The sequence below is a fragment of the Onychomys torridus genome, chromosome 11 (genome assembly GCF_903995425.1).
Source record: "Onychomys torridus chromosome 11, mOncTor1.1, whole genome shotgun sequence".
NCBI lineage: Eukaryota > Metazoa > Chordata > Mammalia > Rodentia > Cricetidae > Onychomys > Onychomys torridus.
The window spans coordinates 69,686,899-69,710,128 of NC_050453.1; the positions used below are offsets into that span (position 1 = coordinate 69,686,899).

Sequence of the window (23,230 nt, forward strand, 5' to 3'; positions counted from 1 at the left end):
AAAGCATTCTTCAAAAAATATCAGCCAAGAGATGAATAAATATTCCTATAACTTTCCTCAAATGAAGCTCATAACTTTGCAACCTCAACAGTGTAATTCAGCATCTTAAATTTTTGTGTCAAAGATGGGCACTGAGATTTTTAAGTAAAGAAACCACAATTGTGTATTGATAATTCATAAAATGCTACTGACATACCAGATCAATGGGAAACCTTTTGTCTTTATTTTACAATAATTGTGCTTTGGGTAAGAAGATATGAGAAATTCATTCAATAATAAACCACATATTAATACCTTTTATTTTATAAATAGTTCCAAGCACAGTATTAGCCTATTCAGCAGATGAAAACCTATGCCTTCTTTCCCCCCAAAGAGAGGAATGCTCATGTTGGATGTCTTGGGGAGGTATCAGCAGCTAATGGCTCCTGAGGGAAGGAGAGACATTTTTTTATGTGGTATAGCCACTGACAAGCTGCCCATGTTCTGGTAAATAACCCTAACAAAACTCTGTCTTTCTGTCTCTCTGTCTCTGTCTCTGTCTCTCTCTTTCTCACACACACACACATACACACACACACAAAAGTAGAATGGAGACTTGGGATGGGGAATAAGGCAAGGAGTGGGAGGAAATAAGGTAAGTGAATATGATCAAAATATATACATGCATGAAAATGTCGTGATGCCAGTATTATGCATAATTAATACATAGTATCCAAAAGCTTAAAAAAAGCTTATTTGAACAAAATATTCTCAACCACATTTTAGAATGCTTCATAATTTTAGATACACATGAATGTGTGAATAAATCCACACTGATTTTGATGCATAGTATATGACAATCCTAGGAAAAAGAGAAGAGGTGTTAGAATGGACACACAGGTAGGAGAAGAAACTCAGGCTTACTGTTATTTGTAGCCCTCAGAGTTACAACTTTATACTTGAAATGCTGTGAGACAATCACAATCCACAGACATATTAGGCACTTAAAAATTCACCCTTTGATGACTTGTGAGATAATCACATAAATTTATTTGAACTATGGTTATGAATTTTTCCATTTAAATGATTTTTAGGGCTAAGTTCAGTTTTAATACATATATTTACAATGATGTTGAACCATTATTAGAGAGAGATTTAGCAGTTTCTGGGTTGCATATACCTTGCCAGTAGTAACAAGATTTGAAGCCTTTTTCTCTCTCTCTCTGTCCTTTTCCATAAAGCTTTCCAACCCAAGCTCTTGAGAGATTCACATCGGTATTTAAGACTTATTTAGTATGTATGTACATGTGATATGAATGTGTGTTCAGGAACACTCTCCTGTGTTATGTTCAGGATCCTAATGCTGATGTTGGGTGTTACCCACTATTTCTCCATATCTTTTTTTTTTTTGAGACAAAATCTCTCACTGAATTCAAAGCTGGCCATTTCAGCTATGTTGCTGAATGGGAAGTTCCAGGGTTCCTCCTGTATTTCCATTGAGCCAACATTATGATCATAGGCATGCACCCACACAATTTATATGGGTTCTGAGGATCAGAACTCAGATCCTCATGCTTGTACAGCAAGCACTTAACCCATTATCTCCCTAGCACCCCTTAAACTACTCAGTGTACAGCATTCCTGAAACAAAAAAATACACAATGCTTTTAGACAAAAATACAAACACAAGATTTTGTAACAATTCTGATTCTTCCATATATTAAATCAGGGCATTTTTCCAGCTCAGGAAAGATTGTGATTGAGTTTTCTGGGTCAAACTTCATCTTACTGTCATTTCAATTGGCACTTCATGAGCCATGTAAGAGGACACTTGTTAGCGATGTGTTCGCTTTATAGTATACTCCACTACACTAGTCCAGGTCATGGACCATTGACTGCTTAGGGTCAAGCATGAGACAAGTAACCACAGAGGTCTAAGCAGTCAATGTGCTTCAAGTCACTTTTAGACGAATAAGAGCAAAGAGCCTAGAGTATGTTCATCCAATGATCTTGACCAAATCTTGGCTCCAAGAGACATTGCTTTTTATTTTTTGTTTTTTTAATGAAAGTAATAAAATAGTATCAAGTATTTCTACATCTATAAAACATTGTTCATAGTTGTGAGAGTTAGTTTTCATTATCAAATTCATATAACATAGGGTTTTAATGATGACTTACCTGCATTTGATTGGTCTATGAACATGTCTCTGAAGAATTTCCTTAATTTGTTTTGTTTTGTTTTTTGAGACAGGGTATCTCTGTGTAGTTTTGGTGCCTGTCCTGAATCTCCTCACTCTGTAGACCAGGCTGCCCTTGAACTCACAGAGATCTACCTGGCTCTGCCTCCCAAGTGCTGTGATTAAGGGCATGTGCCACTGTAGCCCCCAGCCCTTAATTGTCTTAGTTGATATAAGACCCACCATGAATGTGAGAGGTAATATTCTCCAGGCTGTGTGTTTCTGTGCACATAGGCATTTTTGTGGAGGTCAGAGGTTGATGTGGATATCTCCAAGTGCTCCCTAGTCTATTTAATTGGACAGTCTCTCTTTCTGAACTAAGCGCTTGCCTACTCTGGCTAGTCTAGCAACCCAACTAGTTCTGAGGACCCTATGTCTTCACCTCTTAAATGCTGGATTTTTGTCTACACAGCTTTTACATAGGAGTTGGAAATCCAAACTCCAGTCCCCATGGTTTCAGTGAGCACTTTTTCCCCAGCCCTCAATATACATTTTTACTCTAAAGAGAAAGCCTAGGCTACTTGGTAAGAAGGATAGGTGAAACTTCTTCAAACAGAGTGAATTTCCACTGAGAATAACCACAGCAGCCTTGACATGTTTAAAATAGTTGTATGAAATGGAAATTAGAAAGTGCATGTAGAATCTAGAAATAATAGGGCCTTTGCCTGCCCCAAAGAAAAATTCAGTTTTGTGAGGTCCTATTGAGAGCTTGCAGAATGAGGAGACATTTAATGCTAAATAGCTGAGCTCTTAAGCCCTTGATGAATTGAGTTTCATATTTGGGAGTCCTGAGCAGATATGAATATTCACATATATATTGCTTCATTTTGCTTAAGCAAAGAACATTCTAGACTGAGATAAGGCTATCTTCTCCAGTAATTTCATGAACCAACCCAACAAGAACAAAAAGAACAGAAAAAGACACAGAACAAAGCCCTTCCTTGCTAGAATTTGTATTCAAAATCCTGTCTACCATGCATTTATGTTATACAAGAATAAATTATATTTTATGTCACATTGATTGACACACAGAAAACTCAACATGAGATGGTGCAAAAAGAAAGACTTCTTGGAAAATATGTAAATGTTTGTAATGTGGGTAGCTGAGAAAAGCCACCTCCATATGCACAAAAAGTACTGTGAAACTATAAAAGTGCAAAAATAAAAAGAAGAAGTGACATAGAAATCTTCAGTCTGGGCATAAATCCCTCGGCTCCCAGAGTAAGAGTGTAAGGTTCTTTCGTGCAGAGACTGACTATAATGAAAATTAAGCTAGGTTTTTCATATCTCTCTTCTTCATTGCTGTGTTTGCAGTGTGAACTAAATTTCCTAGAAAGAACTTGAATTGAACATTTACAGAGGCTGATTGAATGCTTAGAAATTCAGTGATCATAGAGAAGTTGGAATGTTGCAGGTTCAGAGCCAAATTATCTTGGGCTATCTTAGCCCCTTGAGTAGCCATTTATTGGCTATGTCTGTGCACGAACTGACATTGTTATGACTATTAGATGAATCCCTTTGGGATGGATGAATAGACCCCTAGTATCCACCAAACTAAGACCATCATCAGATACTAGCATCTGAGCCTATAGTGCAGATTTCTCAGGCTTACCATGAGTTGTCTATCTGAGGTTCCCACCAATGTACTTGCAAATTATCTTGATTTGTGACTTTCTTTGTCTTGTTACTATAAAGGCTATGTGAAACTGTTACCCAATTGGAATACTATATTTGGGGTGACCTAAATCTGTGTTCCCAGGCCATGGTAACTCATATCTGGTTCCAGAATAAACTGTCTTTTATTCTCTCTGAAGTGAGAGCTATGTCTTTTTTTGTAACATCAGGAAAAAAAAAAGATATAAACAATAAGAGATAAGACCAAGAGTTTGAGGTTGTCATTTAGAGACTGGTTCTTCCCTTGCCATACTGAAAATGAGCTGAAATTTGTCCACACCCCAATGGTCTTGTGTTCATAGCCTCTGAAAAGCCAACCTAGGGAAAAAGAGCTCCCACCACCTACCTGTACAGCTGCCTCCCTCGGGGAGAAAACTCTGTGCTCAGAAAGTAACTGTTGGGGAAAAAATAGCAAGGACATTAGAGGTGTGTTTATTTTCGTCAATCTTAGTTTTCACTTGAATTTTCTAACTCATCACAAAGGCAGGCAGGGGCTATAATTCAGTCATGGGAATTTGACCCATATGGGAAATGGATGTGTCTTGCTTTGTAAAATAATCATTCCACTTCATAATTTTTCCCCAAATCTTAAGAGTATAAGATAGAACTGTGTCTGTGTACAGTGCCTGTGAATGAAGCAAAGGTAAAAATTTTAAGATTTATTTTTATTTATGTGTATATGTATTTATATTTGCATGTGCATGCAAGTACCCATGGAGGCCAGCAGAGGGTGTCAGAGTCCCTTGGAGCAGAAATTACATGAAGTTGCAAGCCTCCTAATATGGGTACTGGGAACTGAACCTGGGTCTTCTGTAAGAGCAGTACATTGTCCTGCTCCAAAAGAAAGTTTTCAAAGAGAGAGTTATTATTACATGGGTAGCTTGTTTGAACAAGAACTTGGGTAAGAAAATTATTCTCTAATAATAGAAAAGATTACACTTGACCATGTAGAGAAGCAAAAACAATCACATTTTTTGAGTTTTTTCATCATAGGCCAAGATCCGTATCACTTCCCAGCTTCCTGATGTCAGATGCCGTACTGTAATTTGCTCGCTTTTACTCTGCAAAAAACAAAATTGAAAATATTGATTTCTCATATTTACCTAAACAGTGTTTCCCTGGTAAACAAACAAACAAAAAAAATGAATACTGGAAGCTTTTGCTTCATCTAATTCTTTCACAACTAACAATTAGTTTCCTACATTAAAATCAAGGACTCACACATGCTCTAATAAAGGGACCATGATGGGACAGTGCCTTTATTCCTGTGCTATATGAAAGCAATTCAGGAAATGCCAGGTGGCCATGCAGCTGTGAGTTGTCCTGAGGGAAGCACTTGGTTCCAATGTGAGACTTCTGCTGAAATAGGTGGCAGCTGTATGGCATCACAGCAAACATTTCAGAAGAAACTTTACTGCAACCAAGAAATGTTATTATTCTTCACCTTCTTTATGTGTGTACTACTGTAACATTTGGTAAGTTGTGTAATATTCAAACCAGGACCAAGCTGTCTTCATTTTCATGTATTTTTTCTCTCTACATGTGTGAGTGAATTGTACATGCTCACATGATATCTCAGTCCAGCACATATTGATCAGATCAGGCTAATGGCCTGTCCTTCCTGTAGATGTATATCATTTCTTTTCAAATCTTTCTTGTTAGCTTTTTACTTATCCAAAGATTAGTTAACAGAGTTATCCCACTGTGCTACAAAATGGCAGAAGTTGTTTATCCTCAGCCTGTATTTATAACTCCCTACATTTTTGTTTTCAGAGTCAAACTTCTTTATGTTTCAAGAGGTACATGGCTGGAAAAAAAAACCACCTGGGGATGGGCTCTTGGCCATAGAACACACACATGCTCTTAACTGTGATGGCTTTCATGTTTGTGTTTGGTTTTGAGACTGGAGAATACTTTGCCTCAGCATCCAGGATGACATGCATGTGGTACCCCATGTGATTCAGCCTCTGGAGCACTGGATTGCAGGGATGTGTCAACATGTATGACTGGCATTTTGCTTCTCTAATATCTGTCCACTGGCAATATGAGCTTCCCTAGACTTCATCTTTCATGTTTTCTCCCTGACACTTTTTTCTTATTCTTTATTTTCTGTCAAGTGGAACCAAAAATTGTATTTATTTAAAAACTACGGGATTGGGGATTTAGCTCAGTGGTAGAGTGCTTCTCTAGCAAGTGCAAGGCCCTGGGTTTGATCCTCAGCTCCACACACACACACACAAAATAAAAAATAAAAAAAAAACTATACAAAGGTTTAGAAAGCTAAATATAAAGTGAATTCATCAAGGGACAATGTTTGAATATGTTTATTCTTTTTTCTTTTCCTTGATGAATCATTTGAAAGCAAGATGAACACAGGAGGGTATGTGACCTCTGAATATATTGGCATGCATCTTTCTGGGAAGGTGTCCCCATATCACCGAATTATAATAATAAAAATTACATTAACATTTTTGAGAATTTTATAGATGAATACTGTATTTGCATTATTTATACCCATCCCTCTCCCTGTTCCACTCCTATGTACACCCAGTGACCTTTTAAATTCTTGACTTCTTCTTTAATTATTGTTGTTTCTCTTTCTCACACACACATATACACAGATGTATATGTGTATGTTTTCTCTATAAATACATGTATGTATATTTAAATGCAACCCACTGAGTTGATTTAGTATTGCTCATATGCACATGTGTTTAATACTGTCCACTTGACATTGAATAACCTAGTAGAGGCTCATCCTTTCTTAGCAATCATGAACAGACTAAAGCTTTCCATCCAGGATTGTAGTTCTCAACCTTCCTAATGCTGTGACCCTTTGATTCAGTTCCTCATGCTGTGGTGAACCCAGCCATAAAATTATTTCTTTGCTTCTACATAACTACAATTCTGCTACTGTTTTTAATCATGATATAAATATCTGATACGCAACCCCTAAGAGGGTCATAACTCACAGGTTGAGAACCACTGATCTGGGGGCTGTAAGAGACTTCTCCCAACCATGTTGGAATCTTTAATGTCTTATAAAGTAAAAGGCAAAGGCCAGTGGGATAGCTCAGTAGGCAAAAGCACTTGTCAAACAAGCCTGATGACCTGAGTTTGAATTCCAGAACCCATAGCGAAAGGGAAAGTAGCAACTCTTGAATGTTGTTTGCTGACTTCCATACATCCTCGCTACATACACACACACAAACAAATGAATTGAAAAAATTAAGGTCAAAGTTGGAGATAAAATACAACTATGTTGTTTGTGTATTAAAGAGTTTACAAGCAAATAAAGTAGACCTAGATAGGTGGAACACCGATAAATGGTACAATAAGTAATTGGTTGTGTTTTATTATATGTCTAGGACAAGAAATTATATATAAAAAATATTTGGCTTTTGAAAAGTTGTAATTGCTGTTATTAACTCCCAGTTTTATAGCATTGTCCTGATAGAATGTTACTGTCTGAAGAATATTTCTAAGGTATCTTTGTTCAGAATATAGATATATGATTGGGGGAATTTTCTTACCACAACTTACTGCCAACTCCATTTGAAACAGAAAGCAAACACATGGTCTATATGCCACTCTGTTTCCATAGTAACACAATCTTTCTTCAAAACATTCTTAGTCTTCTACATTTTAACTTTTTTCTTAAATTTTCTATTCCTGTCCACTATGTTAGTTGATGCCTACAATCTCTCATCTCAGAAAGCTAAGGCAGGAGGACTGGGAACTATCTGACATCCTGGCTATCCAGTAATCTGGGACACATCACCAGAACATGCCTCCGTGAAAGAAAACAAATGGAAGGAATCTTGTCCTTATAAACTCTCTGGCCTTCTGGCTATTGCTATTTACCCTATATCAAGTTCTTCATGTACTATCTGAGGTAATAATATGATTTAGGTCTATGTAGACCAAAGGTACAGATGAAAAGACAACAGGAAATCTGTGATATTTTAGCCAGGTACCTGTGAAAGGCCAGCTTGGAATCTTAAACTACATCAGGTAGCTATCCTTACCTGCTTTCAGGATCTGCTTTGACTGTTCTAAGAACAGAGTTCAAACACATCAATATTATAGTTATAATTTAAATTTCAAGATGAAAAATCACTTAAAACATCATAATGATTTTTTTTTTAATTTACAAATATTTTGAAAGACTTTTGGCTCACAGATTTCTGAGTTGATTATTTTGTCTGTTTCTCAGTAAATTTTCATGTTTATGTGGATTGTTTTAGTTTGGTTATGAATAAAACTCAAACCTTTGGAGAAATGCTCGAATGCGGTGTATAGAAGAATGTAAGCATATAATATTCACTTCAAAGACATATTTGGCCCCAAATATTACATAGGAAGCTCACGACCTTTTAATTTTATTTTACAATATCCATCATGTTTAGTTGTTTCATTTCTAACAAGGTAAATAACCTCTCATGGAAACATGAACCCATTTTTCCCACTGAGAGCCTCACTAATTTTCCCATCTCTTGCATTAGAACATTATATTCTATAACAGTAAACATATTAACTTTTGTGTGGACTCCAAACAACTCATTCCAAACCAATCAGAATGTGTTAAATTAATATCAAGCACATAAAAATAAATGCAGAAATGATCAATTTACACAAGGGGGTGTCTGAACTTAGGATAGTTTTGCAAACACTTTCAGAAACATAAAACCATAGAAAGAAAATTTATATCTTTAGCATTGATGATTGTGTGTTTTTGTGTATTTGTGTGTGTGTGTGTGTGTGTGTGTGTGTGTGTGTGTGTGTGTGTGTCTACCATGGCATATGTGCAAAGGTCAAAGTACAACCTGTGGAAGTCATGTCTCACCTTCCACAACGTAAGCCCCAGTGATTAAATAATGATGTCAGGTTTGGCCACAAGTAGCTTTTCCAGTTAAATTATCTCTCATGGCAAGGAATGGAAATTTAACAATGTAGAAAACAATACAAATTTTTATTACATAGTAATATATGTTTTTCTGAATCTATAATCTCTTCTACATAAACTTGGCAGGATAGAAACAATGAGTGCAGATCTCAACACATGTGTAGTTCTGTAAGAGGCTACTCTAGAGCAATATAGTTTCAATTCAACTTTAAATTCAGAATAAAACAGAAAATAATCATGTGACTTAGTTCATTCTCCAAAGAGGGCTGCAAATCCAGAATGAAGTGGCTGTATTGGAGACTAGACATCATACCGCACACACTCTCTCTCTCTCTCTCTCTCTCTCTCTCTCTCTCTCTCTCTCTCTCTCTCTCTCTCTCTCTCACACACACACACACACACACACACACGCTGAATTATTGATGATTTCATTTCATGCACAAGAGTAATATATGAACCATGCATTTCTATTAAAAAACTGGAAGCATGTCAGCACATTTAGCAGTGCTGGTGGTTCTCACCTGATAACTCCCTGTTTATTCAAATATCTGATATTAAATTCTGCCTAAAGTCTATGGCCTCTAAATAAGGGAAATACTGTACTGCTTAAAAATAGCATGCCTTAATTTACTGTCTATTCATCACAGGAAATGAACTCATTGTTTTCAGACAATGTCCTAATCAGATAGAGTAGTGAAATTTAATGAAAAACTTTTATTAGGTTGATTAGGTGATAGAATTATGAATTGGGAGCATGCTATTCTCTACAGTATTTATAATGAATAAGGGAACTTAAATGGTTCTGAGTAGAATCATCAACTCTACTGTGAGAAACTTATTGTTGTTGTATAGACAAAGTGAGCAGATGCAACAATTAACATTTTTTTTTTTTTTTTTTTTACTCAACACAGCTTGGGAAGATCAGTCTGGAAACTCTGCTCACCCTTCTCTGGGTGGGAGAGATATGGTGATGTTTAATCTTGACTTTCAACATGACAATATTTATAATAACCTGGGAGATATTCCTCTGGGCATGCCCAAAAAGGAGTCTCTAGATTGGGTTAACTGAGGAAGGAAGGTGTGCCCTAAATCTGGGCAGCTGCATTCCATGGTCTAGGTTCTGGTACTGAATAAAATAGAAGTGAGCTGAACACGAGCATTCATCTCTCTCTGTTTCCTGACTATGGTCACTATGAGACCAGCCATTTCAAGCTCCTACCACCATGCCTTCCCACCATGACAGACTGTATTCTCAAGTTGGGAGCAAAATAAATGTTATTGTTGTTGGGTATTTTGTCACAGCAATGAGAAGATTAACTAGTAGAGAGGTCATGTGCAAATAACTGCTCAGAGGAACAGTCTCACATTCAACAACAGATAGGTACACATTGTTCATAAGAACAACTATGTTCATGTGACTATGTGAGTGCATGTGCATGTATATGAAGGTGCACATTTCTACGCCCATGGATGGAAGCCCCAATAGGGTACTGGGTGTCCTCTTACATTACTCTTCTCCTTGTTCTCTGAGGCAGGATCTCCTCCTGAACCTGGGGCATGTATTATGGCTGTGTTGGAAACCTGTAAGGTCTATTAGCACTCCTGTTCCAGGTACTCTAAGAACTAGAGGGATAGCCATTTCTGGGTGCTTGGGCCGAACTCTGGTGATTGTGGAGTAAGTGCTCTTAACCACCAAGCCATCTCTCTAACCCTCCAAATAATGTTGTCAGCTATTGTTTTAATAGACTAAAGGAAATTGAAAACAATGTTCATAACTCTGCTTTCATATTTTCATATTGAAAGAAATTTGGAAACTTGTATATAAGGATATACAATATTTTACTTTGGGTGCAGAAATTATAATTTTACTAACACATATTAAATAATAATCCAATGTACAAATGATTATGTGCTGTGCATATGGTCTCATTGAAACATTGAGCAAATAGTTGGTATTATAAACATACATCAAGTCAACTAAATGCTAATAAAATTATTAGTTTAATAATTATTTTATATTATGAAAAAGTACATATTTGAAATCCAAATTTCAAATATCATGATGAAGGCAAGGAGATAAAACACTCTGAAAAATAAATGTTGTCAAAGTAGAAGGACCCGAGTTTGGTTCTCCATGAGAGAAATTGGGAAAAAAATCATTGCAACTGGCTACAGGGCTATATACTTCATCATCACATGGACAAGCAGATTCCTGGGGCTCATGGTCCTAATAGCCCAGTCTCTTTGGTGAGCTGTGAGAGGTCCTTCTGAAATACTGAGTTAGATAGTACCTGAGGAATGACACTCAAGGTTGGCATCTGGCCTCCACACATGCACTTGTGGATACATACACAGAGAAGGGGAAAGAGATAAAAAGAGAGAGAATATCATGATATAATAGTGTTTTTTACAGAAACTATAATAATATTTAATGAGAGACTAAGAAAAATAAAATAATTATTCTTCCTTATTGAAAAACCTTCACAAGGGTTAGATTCCATAAATGTGAAAAAAATCCACTAAAAGCTCATGAGCACAACCCTTACACTCTAAACTGAAGAGAGCCCAAGAGCACTTGAGTAGCTTTCCCTCTGATATTTTTATCTACACTCGTGCAAGCGAGCAAAATTCTTGCAAAGATTTACTAGTCTCGTTCAATAACAACTTCAACAAATGAACCTAACCTGAGTGAGTCAGGAGATTACCAGACACAATTGAGCTCAGTGGAAGTTATGAATGCAGGTCACCATGTTGCCAGGGCCCATCATGACCAGCATTCTGCACTTGTCCATTAGCAGTGGACTACTCCCCAAGGCAAGACCAGGAAGATGATACAAGGCCAACAGTACCATGTTGAGAGGTGCACTTATTTTTTTGATTATAAATCATGGTGCTTTGTTTTGAAGAGCCACTTGGCACTATAAATGAAACCCAAACAAATATATTACATTTGCCTGTGACTTGCTTGGTGAAATAGGATGTGTACGATTTGGGTTGTCAACATAACTGGATCTGGAATTGATCAGAGGGCAATCGTCTGACCATTCCTGTGACATATATCTTGATCAGATTGTTGGAAGGGGAAATATCCAACCTAAATATGGGCAGCACTTCCCTGTGATAGTTCAAATAACAGGCCCTGGAAGAAGAAAAGCTTTTGCTTTCATCTGCCTGTCTTCAGTCTTGCAACTAAGTTCATCTACCCTATCAATGTTGCATATGTTTGCTAATATTAGAATCAACATTCTTAGGCATTAGATGCATAGTGAAGGTCACTCTTCAGTAGTGGTTCAGGTCTTCAGGGCCTGACTCAGACTACTGAGACATCCAGCCATATGGACTGAGAAACTGCTGGATTATTTGTCTGTCCTGTGTGAGACTGCCATTGTTGGTCTTTCACACTGTTTCATGTAAGGCAATCTTGTAATTCCTCTTTAACATGAACTTATTCAGTAAGGTATTTTCCTCTAGAGAACATTGATTAATACACTTAGGACTCTTTGAACATTTAGAAATGTATTCTTGTTGGGCAATTGGAAATAGAAGTGTTTGTGACTAAGATTGCTTGTCTGAGAAACTAACATCAAAGAGTAGAATACCTTTAATGATGAAAATGGATCATTTAAAGAAAGCAAAACAAGTCTGCTTGAGTGAATGCTACAGTTCTATTAAAACCACATTTTAGAATATGCTAAATGCAAAATATTAAAAATTCCATTAGAAGATATCAGAAAAACTGTGTATCATTCCTGAAATGTTGCAAACCTAAATTACATTAATTGAAATCTTTAAAGAAAAAGTTCTTATTTTTATATAAAAAGGAACTGGAAATATATGCACCAAATGATGAAAAGCTTATTAGCAAGAATGACAGGACTGCAAAGCATTTATTTATTCTCTCATTAATTTAGTCAGGTTATTATTTCTTCAAAAATGTTGTGTGGACTATACATCAGCAGTTTTATACAATTAATAAAGCAGCTTTATCATTGTTATTAAAGTGAAACAAGGAGTTTCAAACTAGGTCCCCTAACTTCCAGATATGTGTGCATGTGTGTGTGAAGTTGCACCTGTGTGTCTATATGTGTGAGTGATTTCTGTGCATATTTATGAACTACAAACTGTTTTCACCTAGATAACAATGTATGACCCCCTTAGCAAATATTTTAATTTGAGTCAACTGACAGGAATCTTACCAATAATACCACAGTCTTGTTCTTTTCTCAGTGAGTCAAATTATAAATGCCCTGAACGGCAACCAGCATAGAGCAAAAAGGTTTCTGCTTCTGTGACAATCTTTCACACTCTGCGTGAAAGATGAACAGAGCCAACACAGCTGCTCCACAAAGTTACTCTGGACATTGCAGAAATACTGAATGAAATTGCATGCCAGACTATATCAGGGAGAAGAGGAAGTTCCTTTTATGGCATCAAGAGAAATGCCTGGTCCATTCTGTACTGAGGAGCTATTGGCAGCAGACAGTTGCTGGAGGAGAATCATTCTTCTCTTGAGATGTGGTCACTGGTCTATTTCCCATGTTTCATCAGTTGCCCCATCCAGGTATAGATATGCAACATTGACTAGGCTTAGTGGTTATAATACAAAATAAAATGAAGTTGGATAAGGGATGTATTAAAGGAGATATGGAGAAAACAGGATAGCATGGAAGGTATGGTCATATTCCATTGTATACATATATGAAAATCACAATAATAAAGGAAAAATTTCAAAAAAAAATTTGAAGAGAAACTCTTAACTGAACGGGAAGTTCCTTTTTTGGAGGACACCATCTGCCCAAGACAATACTTGATACTGTCTCCTCTCTTAAAAAGTAAACTGACTTCCTTTGAAACTGTGCATATCATAGTATATTGCACATATTTTTCTAGCCTTCTCTCTCCAATTTATTTGTTGTATCAGCTTCAGAATAATCACAAGAGCTGAAGGATCTGAGAACACAGATAAGCCAAATTTGGGAGGGATTTTATGCCACATTTATATTTAAATTTTGTAAAAAAAAAAAAAAAAGATACTTTCGTCTACATGCTTCGGAAGTTCTCATAATATTTCAATTTGCTCACAATTAGTTGTCATTATAAAGCTCTCTTTGTGTGAGTGGAATGTTTATTTTACTTCCAAGGATACTTGTTTCTTCCTGAATGTTTGTTATTGAAAATTACATTTAAATTGACTCATTAATCTTGACATACTTAAATCAGCTATTAATAAACTTTCTGATTTTAAAATAATTCAAACTTTTAAAATTCTTTTTGAGATTTAGAAGGAATAATGTTTCTTTCCTCTTATTAAAAATTCCCTAAAGTACAGTATGGCCTCTACATCACATTAAAACTTATTTTATTTTGAATTTTAAATTCTGCACTACATTTTCTACTATAAATGTATTTTCAATTTACCATACCATTTGATTTTGATAGGGTTTTACTTGGTTTTGAATATTCAAATTTAATAATATTCATTTATTATTGAGTGTATACTATGTACATGTGTGGCTGCACATTCTATAGCATGCATGTGTAAGTCAGATGATACATTGTGAAGTCTGTTGTTTCTTTCCATCTTTAAATGAGTTTCACAGATGGAACTCAGATTGCCAGATCTGTAAGGAAAGTCCCTTTACCTACTGAACATATTGTGAGTCCAAACATTCAAACTCTCTGTAATTCCTGGAGACTGTTACTTCTACAAAATAGAGAATGTGCATTTAAAACCTCTCTAGATTGTTCAAGGGCTCTTAAGATTAGCATGCTATTTAGTTCTTAAGTTCTATATCCCATTTGAGTGTGGCGACACACACCTTGAATCTCAGCACTCAGGAGACAGAGGTAGGTGGATCTTTGTGAGTTTGAGAACAGCCTGGTTTATATAGTGAGTTCCAGGACAGCTGGGCTGCGTAGTAGACCCTGTCTCAAAATGACAAAAACAAAGTTCTCTGTCCTGAAGCTCAGGATATAGCTCAGTTGGTAGAGTACTTGTTTAACATACATAAAGCTTGGGCTTGATCCCCAGAACTGCATAAACTGAGATGATGGCTGATGTCTGTAATCCTGGCAGCTGGTGGTGGAGTCAGAGACGAACATCACCTACTATATACGAAGTCTGAGGATGTCCTGGGCTATAAGAGACCTTGTCTAAATAAATAAATAAAACTGTATGCCCAGGCCCTCAATTCACAGCACATACTGCTGACTAAATTTTATTGACAATGTGGTGAGGTGGCTTGAATATATGTGTAATGTGTGTTGATGGCATCATCTTCTGAAAATATGTGTGAGCCCAATGTGCTTAGCTTCATAGCACTCACTCTAGGCTCTAACTGACACAAGAATTGGACCTTTGGGACTGGGAAAATGGCTTAGTTGGTACAGCTCTCATCACATATGCATGAGGGCATGAGCTTCAAACCCCAGAGCCCATGCAAGAGTCAGAGTTGGTAGCAGGCATCCTTAACTCCCAGCCCTCTGCCGTGAGATGAGAGTTAGGGACTGTAGAGCCTCCAGAGGCTCCTATCTGCTGGCCTAGCAAAAGCCAAATTTAAAAGTAGGAGACCCTGCCCAAAAGAAAGTTAAAGTGAAGAACTGACACTAGAAATCATCCTCTGACCTCTACAGGTGAGGCACTGTTCATGTGCGCCTGTGCACACACATCAACACACCCAAATTCAAACCAAAGAAAGGAGCCTTGAGCCTTCAATGACAATGAAACTAAACCAAAAAGAGATCGCAGGACCTACCTGGACCAGGAACATGGCTATGTGGTGGAATTCTCCTCGGCCACCTTGCTTGACAGGAACAGTCATGAAGAACTTGCTTCCATCTCTGGAAAACACAGGCTCCTCGTTCTATAATGGCGAAAGGCAGGAAAGAATCTCAGAGCTTAGATGGGGCACTTTATACTCAGCATCAAGCATAGGCTGCTGCTTGATTTTGAATTAATTTGGGAAATAGAAAAATTGTTTAAAAATAAAGAGCATGGCATTTAGAATTTTAAAAAGTGAATTAATGTCATATTATGTATATTAATATCACAAGTTGAAAGAATGGGGAAGTTTCATGCATGGGAGATGAAAATGATTTAAAAATTGACTGAAGACCCATGTCAATGAATACAAACAAGAAATCTAATATCTTGACCTGAGTTTGTACTCTGTAATTTATCTCTTAAACATAAGAAAAGGGTGAATGAATTATACAGGCCAGATAATCAAAATGTTTTTTTTCTTATCATAGAAAGTTTTTAAGAAGCATTTTTATAAAACCTTCTACTGAACAACTTTACTACTAAGAGATTCATTTATAATAGTTCACATAACACTTGCTGAAAATACAAAAATAAAATGTCATAATTTAGAAATTACAGAAGATAATTTACTCTAAATCCCCTGTCATTAATCTTCATTTCTCCTCAAACATACCCACAAAATGCTCACTTCAAGCTGTGAACCTCAGGTGAGTTTTTAATTAAATCATAGTGACAAATATGTATACAATTACTAAGATTTTGAAAACCATTATATTACTCATATACATCATGTTTTGTTTTGTGTGGTACATGCATGTGTGTGTGTGTGTGTGTGTGTGTGTGTGTGTGTGTGTATGTGTGTGTGTGTGTGTTTATGTGTGTGAGGGAGAGAGAGACAGAGAGACAAAGAAACAGAGAGAAAAAGAAAGCCTGCTCAGGAAGAACATATCTGTATATTAATTTTACATAGAGACATACCTGTATACACACAAATGTACACACAATAAATTAGGAAAGCTGACATCTAATATATTATCACATTCCTTTCTGCCTAATTAAAGATTGATTCTCCATGTGGTGTGGTTTCCTAAGTAAGATTTAAAAATGTTTAAATTTTATTATTTTAATTTATACTTAGGTGCTCATGTGGCAGTGTCTGTGGAGACCAGAGGTGTGGGATCCTCTGGGGCTGGAGTTACAGGTGTTTGTGAGTGACCCAAGTGGGTACAGGGAACCAAACTCAGGTCCTTTGCAAAAGTGCACGCTCTAGCCACCAAACCATTTTTCCTGCCCCGGTGTAATACTTTGGAATGTCTTGGCCCGCCTAGCTACTGTGAACTTCTCCCTCTCCTTTTACTCTCCCTAGGCCTGAGCTGCCTCCTGCTTCACCATGGCCTTCATACTTGTCTGATCAGTATCTGGCTCTGCCTTTTCAGTCTACATGGTTTAGGTCTAGTGTCGTCTTCTGTGTGATGACCATCTGCTCCTGCCAACAGCTTTAGTTTGCTTTAATTCTGTTTTCTGCCCCATCTAATGCCATTCAGCATAGGCACTGCATATGTGTGCATCTGTTTATAGGTGTGTGACTCATGGATGCAGGCAGCGCTGCTCTGTCCCATGTGTAACACGAGGCAAGGAGATGGCAGCCTTCAGTGATACATCTCCAACACCTGGGATGGACACTCTTAATAGCAGGGTCAAGATAAATTTCATTGTCCACTTTGTGGAAATCCATGGAAATATATGATAATGTTTGTCATAAGTGAGAAACTCTCAAGTAACATATAAGTCAACACGTACTACATAATGAAAACACAAAACACATGACTGGGTTCACCCCACTCTTTCCCTCTCTGCCTTCCTACATGGAGCATCCTTCACAAAAAGGCTTCTGGGCCCGGGCTTGACCCTGTAAACTTCCAGTAGGCTTCACACTTGCCAGCCATCCTCAGGCACTTAGAAGTTAGACCATTTCTTGCTTTTCTATCAACTATCCTGAAAGTGACTGTGCTGTTGCCGTCCTAATTGTCATAGAAATGTGCTTTCAGTCATTGCCATGTTCAGCTCTTCTGCTTCATGAAATTCTAAGCACACTGTAAGATTCCCATAGTCTGCTGAAGGAAAAAAAAAATCAACTCTGACAGACCACCAAGTGCATTTTCTTACTGAATAATTGATAGCTGGGTGCTTTGATGGGCTTCTTGTCAGCATTCATAAAGTTGGATTTAATGTAGCCATGCCTGCTATGGGATGTTCTGTATGTTAAATGTGTTGCTCTGATTGGTTAATAAATAAAACACTGATTGGCCAGTAGCCAGGCAGAAAGTATAGGCAGAACAAGGAGAGAGGAGAATTCTGGGAACTGGAAGGCTGAGGCAGAGAGATTCTGCCAGCCACAGCCATGAGAAGATGTTAAGATATCGGTAAGCCACGAGCCACGTGGCAACTTATAGATGAATAGAAATGGGTTGATTTAAGATATAAGAACAGTTAGCAAGAAGCCTGCCACAGCCATACAGTTTGAAAGTAATATAAGTTTCTGTGTGTTTACTTGGTTGGGTCTGAGCAGCTGCGGGACTGGAGGGTGAAAGAGATTTGTCCTGACTGTGGGCCAGGCGGGACTGGAGAAAACTTCAGCTACACATGCCTGTTAAACCATTGGGAATTTTTATGGCTCTAAGAAATGATAGAATAATATATGTGAAGGAGAGCAATTCAGAAGACATCAATGTCTATCTGGTTACTAATTCATATTAGCTTTATTTTAGTGACTAGTTTAATTGAATGAAACATATTATTAACTATAAATTCAAAATTTTATTTCCATTTTATTTTGCTTAATGACAGGGTAAAATTCAATTAATACACATATGCATAGAGAGAACACAGTAAAATATTCCCTTCTCTCCATGTGTACTGCTTTCTGTATATCTGCCTGGAATCTATTCAAGCAAGTAAGAACGTGATTCCATTAAGTATTTCCACCTTCTCTTTTCCAGTCATGAAATACGGATGGCAGTGTTCTTATGCTGAATACTGCAGTGGGCATATATTTCAATGAGAAACAACAGAGAACATCTTTTCTGTTGTTTTATATTGCCAGAGAGATAGCAAATTTTATTACACAAAAATTACATGAGACTTTAAAATAATTGTATTGAGAGATGTGATCTATGTATTATTGGAGGAGGTGACTTTAATAAGTGGTTTATGATAAAGTTTAAAAACTAGAGAGGCCTAGGACCAGAAACTTTTTGGGAGGATTCTGCTCCCAAAGAAGGGGACATGTGAATACCCTTTATATTGGAGAGTAATGATAATGGGAAAGAGAAGATTTTAGGACAGTTTGTTGCAGAACTAGTGTGATTTTTAATTTTAACTATTGTGGACCATCCAAAGTTGTTGGTTATGCTGTAAAGGCCAGAAGGAACATACACAGTTGTTTCAGTTGTAGCAATGGAAAGGGAAGAGAAGGTTGATAGTACGGCCAATAGTCATTCACAAACCATAGGTGAGAAGATTGGCAGGAGAATGAAAGGTTGAGCATCTGCCAGTTTTAAGAGTGACTGTGGTACCCACAGTCAGAACCTAGATATGGTCTGTGAATGGATGAAAGTCAATTGACAGGAAAGCAAACTTTTAAATGTAATGATGGATTGGATACATGGATAAAGGTAACAAACAGCTATAAGTGGACCATGTCAACAGCTAGATGGACAATTATTAATAAAAATAAAGGCCTGGATAGAAGAGAAATGTGTTCTCTTTGGACAAGGGGGCTTCATGGTTGCTTTAACAGATTAGGAGACATAAAATCTGTGCTTGGTACTTTGTAACTCACTGAAATACTTGAAGCTAAAATTTGGAAGTTTTAATATTTAGGTGAAAACTAAAACCAAGGAAGAACATAGCACTTAAAATAATATACAAGAATAACATGGAACAGAAAATTAATCTAAACCAACCCAACTACTTCCAACTGCCCATTGTGAAAAGCAGTGAGAAGTCACTGACAAAAAATCAGTCAGACTGGGCTAGGTGTCTGTGTTTCCTTCTGGATCTCTAGGGTAAAGTTTTGGAATGTGATGTATGGGACACATTAAATACGTGCACATACGATCTTTTTTGTTTTTGTAAGTAGTTATGGAGCCCAGGCTGTCTTTTAATGTGCTATGTAGCCCAGGCTGGCTTTGACCTAGAGGACCCACTCAGCTTCTGAAATGCACAGGGTACCATGTTTGGCAGCAAAAATAATGGAAAAGAATCACTTTTTTTTTTTTAAGTCAAGCAAAAGCTTGAAGTTTTATGACTGGAAAAATTGTCTTTGTGGTTTCCATTTTCATGTGTGCATGAACGCACACACAATGTGTGTGTGTGTGTGTGTGTGTGTGTGTGTGTATGTTTGTGGCACATATACACTCACAAGTTTGTAGGAACACATGTGTTTTGGGTAAATGTTGCTGCATTTATGTGCATGTGAGGGGCTGATGCTTATGTTGGGAATCATTCTCAGTAACTCTTGGGTACATGTCATTGTGGAAGTCTCTCGCTCAGATCCAGTGCACACCCCTAGGACTAGTTTCATTAGCCAGCTTGCTCTAGGGAGCCTCTGTTTCTTCCTTCCTTATAGATAGGTAGGTCACCACACCCATGTGGCATTTATATGGATCCTGGAAATGCTTGCAGTGGGAACTGTTCTGATCAATGAAACATCTTCCTAGACTCTTGAAAAACCATGTTAGAGAAAGTTATATAACAAATATGTGAAGAAAATGTTCATAATGCTCAACATGTGACATAGGCCACCTATACCATACCTGTTTAGAGAGCCAGGTGTCTGACGTCATCTCATATTTCTGAAATAGAACAATTAGCTCATAAAGCATCTAAAACCAATATGAATATTCACTCATGTAGCCTTTCTTACACTCTTCTCTTCAAACCTTCCCCCTCCCTTCAACTAGAGACATTTCTTCAGAGATCCATCCCATTGATAATATTGATTTGAACTGGATGAAAAGTAGAGATGAAGCATTTGGGTGAGGACAATTCCCAAGAGCACATCACCTGAGTAGTAGGGTTGCAAAGTCACTCTCTGGTTCTGTTTCATTGCATTCTTCAGAATTCTGTGAGCCACCAGACCCTGTTTTTCTCACCTGTAGATATCATCTGGAAACAAAATTAAGTCTCCAGCAGAGCTGGGCAAACAGCCAGCAGTAAAATTCAAAAATAGATTTTTTTTAAATTAAATTTACTCTAAGTTATAACCTTTTTGTCCTCATTAGTAGTCATTCAGTATTAGAGAAAAATATCAAACCTAGGACATGCCAGATTAGATTTTCCTTTGAAATAGCTTGCAAAGTGTCACAGCCAAGATCATTGCAAAAGCCAAATTTGACCAATTAATCTCAAGTTAAGTAGATAAAATATTTTAGAAATAATGCTTTTTTTTATCATGACATGAAGTTCATGTTTGTTGAAAGACACAAATATATACTGAAAAAAGTAGTCAAATTCAGAAAACTAAATTGACTATACATGATTCTTCTCTAAATGAGGAAGGAATCACTTCAAATTTTTCATACTATTTTTACATATTTATAATCAATTGTTCTTTCTAAATCTAGATTATTATACTATATATATATATATATATATATATATATATATATATATATATATATTATCTGTTTGATGGAATATGAACATGAGTACATTGTCCTTAGAGTCCAGAAGAAATCATCATATCCTTGGAGCTGGGTTTATATACAGTTGGGAGTCTCCTAACACGGGTGCTGGAAAGTGAACTCTGGTCCTCAGAAAGAGCACTCATAAGCACACAATCAGAATTACAGCCCCAGCCAGTTTCTATCTTCAAGTACATTCTTTTCAATGGTTCACTACATATGGTTCCATGCACATATCAGAAAATATTGAAAGAAATTATTCCTTAATTCTCAGTGTGCACTGAAGCAGCAGCCATTCTTTCTGACCAGAAAGATATAAAATTCTGATGACAGCTGTTCATCAGTGTCATCACAGTTTTCTTAAGACTCCAATCAGAGCTAAATTCTCATGTACTGTTGTTTGTCATATAATTTAAATTTACAGAAAGTAAAACTTTTACACTCAGACACAACAGAAAAATTACCAGAGTCTCAATAAGGTTTCAAATAAATGCAGGCACTGACAAACACAATGCTGTGTTGCATTTTAACTTATCCTTGTGGTCATGTTGTGAAAATATTTTCATTGTCCTTGCCTAGAAGAGGTAACAAGATTCTCTGGTTAATCTGGCTTTGCCTCCCACATACTAGGCAACAACTTTACTGAAGAACACTAACACCTCTATCCAGGACAAGTTTAAAATGACCAAGTTGTCCATTGAGTAATAACTCATCTAGAATATTTCTCAAATATGCAAGGAATGCCTGGTCAATCTATAATATAAAATATGAAATATAATGGCTGGGATGATGTTAAAATGATACAAATGTAACATGGAAATCATCACTGACTTCCAATAAGTGATAAGTTCAGCTCCAGTTCCCACACTTAGATTATTTTATGATAAATTGCTGCCTTTTTAACTCTTCCTTTGAAAATCTATTTAAGAAGTATTTTTCTAGAATGTGCACATGAGGGGAAATGTACAGACCAGAAGTGTAATTTCAGGAGTTTTGACAATTGCATATACTTATGTATTATCAAGATAAGGAGCCTCAAGTTCTCCCATTTCTACAGGCTCCTGCAGAGGTTCCAAAAATAGACATTCTTCTCAGCTTTTCCCTACAGATCAGTTTGTTTGGTTGTATAAAGTCAGAGAATTAAACCACACATCACTTGTTGGTATGAGGCTTCTATCGTGTCACATTTTTGAGATTTATTCTCATGTTATAGTTTTATTTTAATTGTAGCAGCATTCTATTTCTGTTCTTAGAAAAAAAATTTGTCTGTGTAGTGATCTCTCTCTCTCTCATTCACTATGTGTGTGTGTGTGTATGTGTGTGTGTGTGTGTGTGTATGTGTGTGTGTGTGTGTGTGTGTGTGACTTTAGGTATGAGTATGCCATGGCACATCTTTGGAAGTCAAAGGGCAATGCCAGGTCTCATTCCTTGCCTTTCATCTTGTTTAAGACAAGGTCAATTGTTTGCTACTGTACATGCCAGACTACCTGGCCTATGAATTTCTGGGTATTCTCCAATCTCTACCTCCCATTCTGGCATAGGGGAAATGGTATTACAGATGCCCACTGCTGAATACAGCCTTATCAGACTTGTATGGATCTGAATTCAGGTCCTAGTGTGGGCATAGGAAGCACTTTACCTACAGAGCCATCTCCCCAACCTATATGATTATTCCTTTTTAAATTGCTAGGTGGAATTATATCAAATAGATACATATGATTCATTTTATAATCCATTTCCTGTAAATTAACTGTTTCTTACCTTCCATCTTTTAGCTATTTTGAATAAACTTTTCCTAATGTTTTATTTTCCCTGCAAATCCTTTTGTAAACATATAATTTTACTTTTGTGCAAATAGGTAATGATGGAATGGCCAAGGAGGCATACATATAGATGTACTGTACTAAAATATTGCATGATATATGCCATGCTTACAATTTTTGCTTAATTTCTTCTTCTGTAGTACTGTTTTGATATCCCAATA

The 23,230-nt window shown here is 36.8% G+C and overlaps 1 protein-coding gene across 4 annotated transcripts in view; it reads right to left on the bottom strand.

The window, feature by feature from the left end:
* Positions 1–23,230, bottom strand: part of Dpp10 (dipeptidyl peptidase like 10) — a 1,497,630-nt gene that overhangs the window by 45,936 nt on the left and 1,428,464 nt on the right. For all 4 annotated transcript variants that reach the window (XM_036202538.1, XM_036202540.1, XM_036202537.1 and 1 more), the window contains 4 exons: positions 20,377–20,415; positions 15,552–15,659; positions 4,860–4,951; positions 4,237–4,284 (listed from right to left, as the gene is read on the bottom strand). In XM_036202538.1, coding sequence (XP_036058431.1) covers positions 4,237–4,284; positions 4,860–4,951; positions 15,552–15,659; positions 20,377–20,415 — 287 coding nt within the window. The remainder of the gene's footprint in view (positions 1–4,236; positions 4,285–4,859; positions 4,952–15,551; positions 15,660–20,376; positions 20,416–23,230) is intronic.